Source organism: Zalophus californianus, chromosome 6 (genome assembly GCF_009762305.2).
Source record: "Zalophus californianus isolate mZalCal1 chromosome 6, mZalCal1.pri.v2, whole genome shotgun sequence".
NCBI lineage: Eukaryota > Metazoa > Chordata > Mammalia > Carnivora > Otariidae > Zalophus > Zalophus californianus.
Window position 1 is genome coordinate 135,188,944 of NC_045600.1, and position 13,363 is coordinate 135,202,306.

Genomic DNA, 13,363 nt, shown 5'->3' on the forward strand with positions numbered 1-13,363 from the left:
TATTAAATCTCTCCCTCTTAGATCGGCTCATTGTTTCAGCCCATCAAAAGAAGTTCGGGTTCAACTCTGAGGTCCCAGTTATTAGGCATCCCCCCAAAGTCATGTCTTCTGTGAACTGGCTAAGGAGACAATTGATGCCTTCATGTAAGTCACTGGTAAAAATGGGGACAGTTGGCAGTACAGGAGGCTGGTGGCATGTGCTTAGAGATCCCCACAAGGTCAGCCTTTAATTAATTAGTCTTTTGGGTATCTGTGGTCAACAGACTGTGGTCAGTCTGTCAAGGGCATGAGAAGGGGGATGGCGGTAAACACAACGGAAACCCATACACATGGGTTCTAGTCTCCCTCCTCCTCATCTGAGTGACCTGGAGCAATTCAGTTAACATCCATGAGCCTGTGTCCTTTGAGTAAAATGGGGATGAAAATAGTATCTATCTTACAAGGTTTCTCTAAGAAGACACTTAACATTTGCTTCCTTTTACTCCCTGAAATGTCACAGTTCTCCATGCTGCTCAAGAAATACTTTGTCAAAGCATCTGACTGAACCCAAGATATGAAATGACTGCCCTGACCCTGGGCCTACCTGTGTACTGCCCCCCTCAGAAGAGCAGACTGGGGCAGTGTGTCATGCTGTTATCCCATGAGGACATCTGGTCTTGATATTTGCTTCTTCATCGTCAGGTGTTCCCGAGCCATTGCACTGATAACCATTTTGAAACCCTGGCTTGGGGTTGACAACAAGCTCACTGGAGTCCATTGCTTCCCCGTGTTTAGAAAATTGGGGTAGGGATGGCCTATTCCTTTTCCAATTTTGTATGATTTGGGGAAGATCAGGGCCAGCTGCTCAGTGGTCTTTGTGCATGATATCTCCTGGGATGTTAATAGGTCTTGGTTTTGTTGAGAGTAGAGGTTCTCAAACTTATACTGCGCCTCAGAATCACCTGTAGGGTTTGTTAATATGCAGATTTCTGGGCCTCAGACCTACAGTTTTTGATTCAGTAAGCCTGGGCTGGGCCTGAGAATTTGCATTTCTAACAAGTACCCAGGTGATGCTGATGCCGCTCGTCCAGGGACCATTGTTGAGAACCGCTGGTTTAGGGCAGTGAAGTGGGATTGTAAGTAATGATACCAAAGGCTCCATCCATTATGCTATCCAGGTAAAAGACAGCTCTCCTTTGCTGAGGAGATAGGTGTAGAAGAGGAACCAAGAGTCCAGTTCCCGTCTGTCTTTCATAGCCTCTACACCGCCTGCCCTTAACTTTTTGCTTCTTTTTACTTGAAACATAAAATACACTTTCTGTTTTTCTTTCCTTTTTTTTTTAAGTGGGGGGAGGCGTGGATGGAGAGGGAGAGAGAGAGAATCTTAAACGGTCTCCACGCCCAGCGCAGAACCTGACACGGGGCTCCATCTCACCACTCTGAGATCATGACCTGAGCTGAAATCAAGAGTCAGAGGCTCAACTGACTGAGACACCCAGGAGCCCCCTTTCTGTTTTTCTTAGTATTTTCATAAGCTTGAACTCTGGCTTTGGCCTTCCCCACATTATTCTTCTAGGGTCCCTGTCATTATTTCCTCGTTATTGTTCACAGGGGCAAATGGGTGGTGATCAGGAGCAAGGGAGGAGTCCTGATCTGACTCTTACCAGCCATGCAACCTTGTACAAGTTACTTACCACCTGAGGCTCAATTTGTTGTCTTTAAAATAGGATGTTGGTTCTAGTTCCCTCATTACATGACATAATTCTTAGCATGGTGTCTAGCACAGCAGTGTTAAGGATGGTTATTTGTGTCCCTCATCTATTCTCCTCCATGTCCTTCTTCAATCTGAGGTCACTGGGGACCCCCTGACCAGTCACCAGATGCTCTCCCAGTATCAGGCACTAAGCAGGGGACAAGGGTGCAGCATGAAGTGCCATTATCCTGACCTCAAGGCACTTACAACTTAAACAGTTAATAATAAGAAGTAGACTAATAACCACAAAAGTGCAGGAGGAGATTGTTTAACCAGGAGAACTGAAACTGCGGTGATGTGGTCTCTTCACATGAAGCCTGGCTCTACCATGTGCCAGATTGTAGTGCTAGATGGACTTAATATGACCAGCACTGGGCTCTAAAGTGATTTATATAAACGATTTCATTTGGTCTTCGTGACAAGCCTATTTGCTGTTACTAGAGCATCTCACAGATTTTTCCCCATGAATGGATGGACTGGGGACACTAAACCAGCCCTAGGAGCACAATGACTTGTATATGGACATGTCTGGGTATTTCAAGCCACCCAGCTGCATTCAGAGGGTGTGGATGCACAGCTGCTATCTGAGGACAGCTGTTTTCCTTCGGAAAGATGGCTTGGATGTGAAGGAGCAGTCAAGCGAATGAGGGAGGCAAAGGCCAAGATGAGGTCAAGGGGTGAACAACACTGAGAGCCTCGACAGGCGGTTCCACAAGACCGTGTCAAGTCTCAGATGCCCGCTGGTGTTTGGTGGGACCCTGAGGTGTTCTGACCTTTCAGCTTGTTCTGCCTGGTGGGAACGCTGCCCCAGACTCAGAAGAGCTGCCATGTACCCAGGGCGTCTTGATACACCGCTACCCTCTGTGGTCTCCTAACACCGCTTCTCTGGTGTGACAGCACCTGGCCCACTGAGCTGACGGGGGCCCCAAATCCAGAACTGGCTGGGTGTGAATTTGCTGCCTCTGGTGCCCTGGCCAGAGTGAGGTGCTCTGCTTCAGTTCCTGGTTGTTCTCCTCACTGGCCCGGTGGCCTCCTACAAATCACCCAACTCATCTGGGCATCAACTTCCTCCTTTGCAGAACGAACACACTAAGATGCCTCAAAAGTGATTCCCACTTGACATTCCCACCAGCAGGCACAAAGATTCCGATTTCCTCACATCCCCACCGACACATGTTATTTCCCACTTTTTTGATAGCCGCCATCCCAGGGGGTGGAAAGTGGTAACTCACTGTGGTTTTGATTTACGATTTCCCAATGCTGAGTGATGTCGAGCATTTTTCATGTGCTTATTGGCCATCTGTGTATCTTCTCTGTAAAAAAGTCCATCCAAGTCCTTTGCCCATTTAAAAACTGGGTTGTTTGATTTATTTGTGGTGTTGTTGAGTTGTAGGAGTTCCACATGTACTCTGGATATTTATCCCTTATCAGATACATGATTTGCAACTATTTCCCCCTATTCTGTGGGTGGGTTTTTTTCCCTTCTCAGAGTATGTTGGCTTTTTAGTCCATGAAAAGTTTTAGTTTTGATGAAGTCCCTTTTATCTCTTTTGTCTTTCATTCCCTGTGTTTTGATACTTAAGAAACCATTGCTAAACCCAAGGTTACAAAAATTTTCTACTATATTTTCCTCTAACAGCCAATTTCTTCTAATCGAATTGTACACGTGTAAGTGGTGAAAGTGGGCTATTACCAAATAACAAGTGTTGGCAAAGATGTGGTGAAATGGAATAACACGTGTCAGGGAAAATGTGGAGAAACTGAAACCCTCATGCACCTGCTGGTGGATCATAAAATGGTGCAGCCACCATGGAAAGCAGGATGGAGGTTCTTTAGAAAATTAAAAATAGGACTACCATACGATCCAGCCATTGAAAACAGAGTCTCAAAGAGATATCTGCACACCCAATTTGACAACAGCACTATTCACAATAGTCAAGATGTGAAAGCAACCCGAATCGTCCACCGACGGATGAAGGGACAAACAAAATCTGTTATGTATGTACAACAGAATATTATTCAGTCTTTGAAAGGAAGGCCATCTGGCACAGGCTACAGCATGGATGAACCTTGAGGACATCATGTTAAGTGGAATCAGTCAGTCACAGAAAGGCAAATGCAGTATGAATCTCCTCGTATGAGGAATCTAAAGTAGCCACATTCATGGAAACTGAGGTAGAAAGTTTACCATATCAGGGTCTGGAGGGAGGGAGGGAGGGTTGGGGAAAAGGGGCCTTGTTGTTTAATGGGTATAGTTTCAGATCTGCAAGATAAAAAGGTTCTGGAGATTTGTTTCACAACACTGTGAATATCCTTGACGCTACTGAAGTGCACAGTTAACAATGGTCAAAATGGTAAATTTTATCTTGTGTATATTTTACCACAGTAAAAATGTTTATCCCCTCCACCTCATAAATAGAGGGTTTATGGAATGATAGATTTTTAAATATGGAAACAAGATTATTCTCTAAGCTACAGACCACACTGGAACTCTGAGGTGAAGAACTCCTGACAGGTGAATTTGACTTTGTCCACCGTTCTATGAATCCTTTATCAAGCTGAGCCTAAATATACGCTCCTCCCGGTGGTTTCACCCTCTGGTCCTACTTCTGCCTCTTAAGTCTATAGGACAAGTCTAATCCCTTGCTGGGGGGTTGGTGGCAGTAGCCATGACTGACTTGTGTGTCCCTTTTGGCCAGCACAGGACACACATTCGGATGTAGGCAGGGTTCCTCAGCGAGAGACAGAGAAAACAGGGCTCAGGGAGACAAGGGACCTGTTCCACCACCTGAGTAATGGAGGTGGGATTTGAACCCAGGTGTCCCTAACTCCAAAGCCCATGATTGTCATGCTAGACCAGACCGCCTCTGGGCCGGGTTCTTCCTCAGCCATCTTTTCTACGAACCCTTGGTCTTTTCTCCCGTGGCTTTGTTCTGCGTGCCTCCCCCATCCCCCCAGCCCGTTCCTTCTCTTGTGGCAAACACCGGGGAAGTTCCCACCAAGTCTGGGCAAGCCCTCACTCTCACTACAGACGCTGCCCACCTTTCCTGTAATGCCCAACTGGACCCGCACCCTGCAGAGGGAGAGGGCCATTGGTGGAAATCCATTCCAAGGCCCCCGAAACCCTCTTCCCCACCACCTCCTCTCCTGCTAAAAGCAGAAACCAGCCCCGTTCTCTCCCGCAGTATTTCCTCCTGGGAGTTCCTGCAAGGGAAGTTGTTGCCATCCCAGGATTAACAGCCTGTTTGTTTAAAGGGCTTATTACTGGTGCTTAATGCTATTTTGACAGATGAAAGTGAGTCAATTATAGCTGGAAATAGCTCTGTCTGCATACAGTTCTTCTGGGTAGTAGCCCATTCCCTGTCCGAGGGACTATTTCTCTTTACCATGGGCTAGTCCTCCTACTCTCATCCCCTCTGACCCCCAAACCATGCAAAGACTTTCCTCCTTCCAGGCAGAGACAACAATTAAGGCATGGAGCCTAGATTCTGTGAGATGGGGGTTGCTGACAGACAGGCAGGGATGAAGCGGATGCTCAAGGCAGGCTCACAGGTCAACCTCCAGGATAAGGGATGTGGCCCCAGTGAGCCCTGTGTCCATCAGGTGTCACTCTGCTCCATCAGCCACAAGTGTGGCCACCTCTTACTGAATGTCTTGCTCGGCTTTTCTTGGGGGTAATAGGTTTCTGTGCTGGCAACCTACCCTAATGAGACCAGGGCTGGTCATAGGCTCGGGGAACTCGGGGGTCACCTTTGTGAGGACAGCCAGACCCCTTTGTGGGTTGGTCAGAGAGCTTCCCAGGGTCACATTGAGTTATGCCTGGGCCCCAGTAAAGAGCCTTTCAATGTCAATGGGGGTCTGTGTAGTGCACTAGCTGGTGCCACTAAGCAGGACGGTGAACTGCCATGTGGTCGGATGAGCAAGGTCAGGAGTGTGTAGAGGTGTATTTGTAACAGGCGTCTCGAACTTAATATGCCCAAACTAAATAGCCCCAAACATGCACACCCATATGCTCAAGCTCTAATCCTAACAGCTATCCTGGATGTTTCTCTTTCTCACCCTTCTTGAGGTCCTTGAATAGAACCCATCAGCAAATCCTGAGGCCTCTACTCCAAAGTTTCCAGCTGATCTGAGCCACCTGTTGCCTATCTGCTACCACTACCCCAGTCTAAGCCACAGTCAGTCCTCACGCAGACTATTGCAAGAGCTTCCAGCACATTTTCCTCCTTCCATCCTTCCCCTTATGATTCATTCACTCTGAGCCGCAACGGGAAGACTGTTCTCAACACAGCTCTCTGGGCGGGCATTGGGCAAAACTGGCATGCCGGAGGAAACCCACTTGCCCGCCCCTCTCCTTTCTCCAGGAAGGGAAGTGCAGAAAGGCCCTGGGGGCTTGCTGAGTGGTACGCTGGGCTGCAGGTGCATCCGGGAGAGGAATATTGCCCACCAAGCCCCTCCCAGACTCCGTGACGGCCCCCTGGCCCGTGGAGAGGCCGCTCACCCACGGACGGCGTGCAGCAGGCGCAGAGAGGGGTATGCAGTACGCACGTTGACGCGATGCTTCAGGATGAGCTCGTTGACCCACTCAACGCGCTCCTTGCCACCCCTGGCCATGAAGGCGGGAATCCACAGGATGCTGCCATTGAGACTGTGCAGCCGCTGGAGCAGCTTCTCCCGCCAGGTGGCGTTGACCAAGTCCTCAAAGGCCCGTTGGATGACCGAGGGGTTCATGGTCACCAGGTCGGTCTTGAGCCCCACATCCCGCGCGTACTCCTGCACGGGGGCCAGGTTGCACCTGCCAGAGAGAAAGGCATCACAGTTCTTTTGGGGAAGGTGAGATGCTGCTGCCTATAGTTCATTTTATCCAACCTTTACCTCCTGTCCTTTCCTCCTCATCTTCCAGCAGTGCCCCCCTGCCCCCGCCCCAGTCATCCCTGCTGCTTCTTCCCTGACACACACATTTACTAGGCTCTTACCACACACATAGAACTTCGCTAGTCCCTGGGGCTACACAATGCATGCCTTCTGGAGTTCCAGATCTAGTCAAGGAGGAAGGAGGCAAGTAAGCCAGCCCTCAGCCCACAAAGCGACCATGCTACAGGCGGGTGTGACCTGGCCACGTCAGGTAACAGTGAGGGCTCTGAAGGCACACTCCCAGGTTCAGAATCCACCTCTGCTGCTTTCTACCTGTGTGATTCTGGGCAACCTTCTCAACCTCTCTGTGCTTCCTAAGAGCTTTCCCACAGCTAAGGAATATGCACAATGGTTTCTTGAGCTGCGATGGAGAGCACAAGAGCACCCCCTCCCAGGGATTAAAGGAGTCACTACGTACCCAGTACTCAGAACACTGCTGGACCACACGAAGATCTCAGTGTGAACTAGTGTCATGTTACTACAGGAAGGAGGAGCACTAGGTGGTATTCTCAGAGGCGGTGACCACTGAGGGAAATCTAGAAGGACGGATGAGCATTAGTCCCTTTGTGGATGAGGCAATTAGAAAAGTGTTTCTCCAGCTTGCAGAGCAGAAGAATCACCTCAGGCGGTAGTTAAAAATACAGATTCGCCAGGTCTCTCACCTGGGGACCCAGATTCAACAGGTGAGCTGAGGAACTGACACTTACTTTTACAAGCCAGTCAGGTAGTTCTTATGACCAGGCAGTTTAGGAAACATTGTGCTATAGCATTGTAGGCACAAGAAATGTATCTGAGGGCATAGAGATGGGAAACAGTGTGGGTATCTGGGGGCGGGGCAAGTGATTTGCTCTGCCTGGGGCATAGTGTGTGGAGGAGACAAAGCTGGAGAGGCAAGCACAGACTGTATGTCACAGATGTGGTTCCAAGGGCAAAAGGGAGCCACAGAAAATTCTTGAACAGGAGAGTTACATGACAAATTTGCATTTTAGGCAACAGATAGACAACAATATGATGAAGTTGTAGTACGTATTGTGTTGGATGGAATTGGGTCTGGGCGGACAAACTATAAAAAGGCCATTGCAATTTCGTGCTAAACTCGACAGGAACCCTGTCTGGGTGGGCAACCTCTGATATCTCACCAGAGGCCTGCTTTGTGGGGAACTTTCCCACTTTCATGGGTCCAGCTTGGGTGTGCACACTGGGGTTTCTTGCCCATGCTGCAAGCCGATGGGCCTGGGGTGGCCACAGGGGAGACCTGGCTGTTTCCTGCATGGAGGATTTGATGGTGGAAGAGCCTTTTGACTAATAGAATTAAGTCTGAGAAACTAGAATAAGTGTTTATAGAATAGAGGATAGAGACATGAAGACCAGGGCCACAGGTCATTGCCAAATGATGAGATCCAGAGAGACACCACTCACCCTCCTTGCAAGCCAGGACTTTCTTCCTTCAACATTTGGGGAGAAAAAGTAGGATGATCAGAAAGAAAACTAACATCCTTGCGCTCCTGGTGTGTGCCAGCCCCTGGTCCTTTAACATAGGTCGGCTCATTTTATTCAGACTCGGTATTAATCACCCTCACTTTACAGATGAGGAAACCAAGGCCAGAATGTGCAACGTAACTTGCTCAGAGGCCCAGAGCTAGTAAGAGAACCTCCAGGATTCAGTCTCCGATGTGTCTGACTCAAAAGCCTGTTTGTGCTCAGACTAGACCCCCTAAAATATCCACCGTCCCCATCCCCACCCTGACCTTGCTATCTCTGACTGTGGCTACACACTGCAAGGGGGAGGAAATGCTTTGGGACACCTTCAGGGGCCCCTGCCTCAGATGTCAGAGAAACGGAGTATCATTATCATGGCCACCAGTGTGGGACAATTACCCCTATTGTCCTGAAGCCTGGCTAAGCCAGGCTTCCAAGACCTTCCTGAGAGCCTGGGGCCTCCCCCGGGGCCAACCTCCAGGTCCTGAGAGCAGGCGGGAGTGGATTCAATGTGGTTCAGACCTACTGAGTCTATCATGGACCAGTGGGGGCTGCAGGAGAGGCAGAGAAGGAAGTGATGTGGAGCCTGCCCCCAGTAGGCTTCCAGGTTCGTCAGGGGAGAAGAAACGGGCAAGTGCATGCCCAGCTACAATACTGGTCAGTTGGGGTGTCGTCCAAGTGCCCTACTGCAGACTCTGGAGGAGCCCTGGGGCGGTGAGCAACCTGAGGCAGGCTCCCCACCTCATTCAACATGGGACCCAGCTCATGGCAGGTGTTCCAGGCAGGGGAGGGCTGTGAGGGCCAGGCTAGTCCCATGACCATGTCTCAGGGTCACTTCCTGAGTGAGGATGATGGGGGCAGCTCTGTCCTGCTGTGCCCCTCCCTCACAGGGCAATTTTCCTTATGTGGGTGGTCAGAGAGGGGGAATCAGGTTGGGAGGAAGCTTGATCTAACAGCAGGCCAGGCCTCCCAGAGCAAATTCTGCGGGGGGGGGGTGGTCTGTATGTGGGCTGCGCTGCTTTGATAGGCATGACTCTGGGCTGGAAAGGAGTCTGTCCCTTCCAGAAACAGGCATGGCCATAGGCATGGGGGAGGGGCAACCTGCCGGGGAGAGAGGCGGCTCATGTTTGGCTCTGAGCCAGACTGTCTGGACCCACAGCCTGAGCCTGGCCACCCGAGCGTGCTGTGGACCTGTGGCTCTCTGCATCTCAGAAGCCAGCCCAAAATGGAACATTCCTGATAGGGCTGTTGCAAGAATTACTTAAGTCAATAAACACGAAGTGCATCGAATTATACCTAGTACATGCCAAGTGCCTAATGAGCATGATGAGGGTGGTGATTGGTCTGTGACGGGGCATTGGTTCATTAGGTTCTCCCTATTGAAGGTGAGTGTGCACGTGTGTGTGTGTGTTTGTGTGAGTGAGTGTGTGAGGGTGAGCACACAATAAAGTTTTGATCTGCAAACATCTGGGAATTTATTCTGTACATAGATACCCCGAGTCAGACAGTCTCTTCAACCTGCCATTGCAGTCTCACGGGGACACTGCAGGACCAGCCCTCCCATCCGGCCCCAGGTCCCAGCAGCACTATATGTTGGCAGCGGGCTCAGTCAAGCCCCAGCCTCCGCGATCCATGAATCTAGTTTCTCACTTCCGTGGCTTTCCTCATGCTGCTTCCTCCTGCTCACCTTTTTCATTTGCCAAAGTCGGCCAGCTCGAATGCCACTTCTTCCAGAAGGCTGCCCTGAACTCCCCCAGGAAGGCTGAGCGTTTTGCAAGCTCATTGCATTTTGCATGCAGGGCATCTTCCCACTGTTCAGGGTAGAGTGTTCTGAGAGGGGGCAAGGTCTCGCTGTCTCCCACGCAGAGGAGGGGCCCAATTAACACGGAGCAAGGCAAAGTGATAAAGACTTCAATTGACAGAGACCAAGACACCCTCCTGGTATCTGTTATCCCATAGAGCCCAGAGCCCGAGCTCAGAGCCCCTCATCTGTGCCAGGCACAGGCTTGGACTGGCATCCAGAGATGGACAGGAGCAGCCTGCTTTGGGGGAGCTCATGGTCAGCGTGAGGCGGTTGGGGTGGAGACACAGGGTTCATGGAGAGCTCTCATTCAGACAGGCAAATGCTACAGGGGAGGTGGTGTGGAATCGTGGGGTGACCTCCCTGCACCCCAGGAAAAGGCAGGGCAGGGAATGAACACTTAGTGTGCTCTATCGGACGGAGACACCGTCCAGGCACACTCACACATGCGTACTCAGGCAGTGGCCACAGCATCGCACCCCATTTCCTCTCGGTGGGGGCTGTGGCCTGTAGGATCCCCTGGGGGGAGGTGGGTGATCCCCCCCCAAGGTGAGAAGAGCCCAGAGGAGTGGCCCCTGGTGGGGCGGGGGGGGGGGGGCCAGGGCTGCCACTCGGCATCACAAGGTGTCTGTCACAGTGCGCCTTTGTAATTTTATCCTAAAAGGTCATTCAAGTCCACCCCCCAAAACATGCAGGTGTGTGCAAGCCACACTCAGAGACAGACCTAAAGGTCAAAGGACAACCACGTGTTGTTCTGGGGAGCTCTTTCCTTGGTGTCAGGGCCCTCTTTACTAAGCACCCGTGGACAGGTGTGGACACGGCCCCCGGGGGAAGGCAAAGCATGCTGTGGCCGTGCTTCTCCAAGTGCAGGCGGCACCACAACAGGCATTAGGAATGCAGAGTCTCCGGCCCCACCCCTGATGACTCCACCCTTGAATGCGCTCCCGAGGACTCCTGGGCTGGTCAGGGTTTGCGGGCCCTGGGCCAGAGCACAGCCGGTATTCCTAACGGAAGGACCTTAAACACGGCTAGTCCAGCCCGCTTGGTCTACAGGTGGTTAAACCGAGGTCCAGAAAGGGGAGTGATACACTCCCAAGTCACGTGACAAACGAGCCGCAGAGCAAGACCGGACTCTGACACCACACTGCTCATCTCCCTGGGTCAGTGCCCCCAGGGGGAAATGACTGGCTGGAATGTGTCCTTGCCTCTGGAAAGTGCTAGGGCAGGGCTAGGTGGAGCATGCAAACAAGGAAGAGGCATGGCTTATACGCGTGACACCAAGCCAGGAAGGCCTCCGGCTCCATGCTGCCTGGCACCCCCTACTCTTGCCCTCTGCCGGCACCTTTAACATCCCCGCCCCTGCACCCTCACCCCTGCTCTGGCTTCCATCAGACACCTGCCCTGCTTCCTTCCCCCTTGCATTCCCCCTCTGTCCCTGAGTCTGTAGACTGGAGGGCTTTGAGAATGGGGGCTGAGCCACGGGCTATGCCAGGCGCAGGCAGAATCTGGCAAAGTTCGGCTGCTTCCATCACAGTGGATGCAGGAGCAAACACAGCGTCTAATCCCACGTCCTGAAGTTCAGGGTGCTCTGTGAGCAGGCCGCTTCCCCAAACCTCAGGACAAGGCTCTCTTTGCATCAGGACAGCCCCGGAGGAAACGTGAGATGCAGCATGCCCTTCTGCCAGGGCTGGGGCACTGTTTGGGATGAAACTCGAGGCTCTGTGTGCCCTACTTCTGACCAGGGGACAGCAAGGCCTTGTTCCCAGTCTGTCTGGATTGGGGGTCAGGTATCAGGGCCATTGGTAACTGAGTCCAAATGGGTCCCAGGAGACTGAACAAAGAGCTGATATTTCAGGGAGAATGATGGTCAAGTCCAAGTTTCTCTGCCACCCCCTTACCTCCCAGATTTTGACTACAGGATAATAGTTACTAGCAGAGAACCACCTTCAAGAACACTTATAAGAGTTTTGCAAACTTGAACCGACAACTGGCTGGCCTAGGCTTTACCTAGGGGTCAGCAAGCTTTTTCTGTAAAGGGCTAGATACTATTTTCAGATTCTGGCATATGCTTTCTCTGTTGCAACACTTCAACTCTGCCCAACTAATTTAGCCATTGAAGATATGAAAATGAATGGGCATGACTATGTTCCGATAAAACTTTATTGATAAAAAACAGGCTGTGGGCCATAGTCTGCCTACCTCTGTGCCAGGTTAGGGATTCTCAACCTTGGCTGTACACCAGAAGGGTTTGGGTTCCCTGGGCTACATCCTGCTGACCCCTCAGACTGACTTAACTGGTCTGGGGTGCAGTCTGGACACTGGGACTTTTAAAGGCACCTCAAGAAATGCTAATGCACAAAGCTGAGAACGGTGACTAACCTAAGCCGCGTCTCTTCTTTCGACCTCTCAGGACAACTGGCCACGCTCCACTTAAACCTACCTGTCCCTTTGGTCCCAGAGCCCCTGCTGCGATTACCTTATGACAAAGCTGTGCGTGTCAATCTCCGGCCCACAGCCGCTGTTCAGCAAGACCCCCGAGTTGCCCACAATGGCACAAGTCCCGAAATGCTTGTTCTTCAGGGGCGAGGTTCTGGGGAGGAGATCGTAGAGGTTCTGGGACACGTTCATTGTGCTGTCACGGTCGAAGATATAATGAATGATGTCTCCGGGCTTCAGGGTCCCCTTGAGGACAGAGATGTCTTTTTCAGCATCCAAGAACTTCAAGATTTGCTTCCTATAGAAACCAAACACACATGAGGAAAAAGTCTCCCTGTTGCCAACTGCCTTTTGTCAAACCAGCTTTTCCTGTTCTCTGTCCCCCTGTGGCCTGATGCAGCCAGCACACAGGTGAAGCTGAGTTCAGGTGCCCCCTGAGAATGGGTTCTAGGTGGGGTGTACCAGAAACAGCCCAGAGGCAACTAAGGTGGGGGCCAGTCTGGTTTTTGTGGTTACAGCCTCTTCCTATGAGAGTTGATAACTGCCCAGGGAAATGACTCCATTAGGACATAGTGTGAACTCATCACAGAAGGCCCTGGAAGGAAGGGTGATCCACCATTCTGGTTTGCCCAGGACGGCCTGCTTTTGGCACTGAAAATCCCACATCCCAGGGAACCCGTCTTGGACATTTCCAAACAGTGGTCACCATACATTACACTCCCCTCTCAGTGGGATTCGGGGCCAGCATCTGACAGGGGTTCCTGAACCAGGATTAGGAAGCCAGGATGACACCTGTCTCTCACACCCCAGTGGTCTATTTTCTTCCACAAAAATCTTCTCTGGGCAGAGGGATGTCCCATGGGGTGAACGGGAGTGTGGATACTGTGAGGTGTGTCAACTCTCCCTTTGAGAGATGGAGAACATGGCCTGCTGTCCCTGAGCTGGTCCATTCCATGGAGTGTGCTGTCCTGCCCCCTGCTGCTGTCTAGTTTGAGGTTTGT

General features: G+C 51.2%; 1 protein-coding gene across 3 annotated transcripts in view; it reads right to left on the bottom strand.

The window, feature by feature from the left end:
* Positions 1 to 13,363, bottom strand: part of ST8SIA2 (ST8 alpha-N-acetyl-neuraminide alpha-2,8-sialyltransferase 2) — a 62,253-nt gene that overhangs the window by 9,271 nt on the left and 39,619 nt on the right. For all 3 annotated transcript variants that reach the window (XM_027571690.1, XM_027571692.1, XM_027571691.1), the window contains 2 exons: positions 12,403 to 12,660; positions 6,234 to 6,527 (listed from right to left, as the gene is read on the bottom strand). In XM_027571690.1, the coding sequence (XP_027427491.1) occupies positions 6,234 to 6,527; positions 12,403 to 12,660 (552 nt within the window). The remainder of the gene's footprint in view (positions 1 to 6,233; positions 6,528 to 12,402; positions 12,661 to 13,363) is intronic.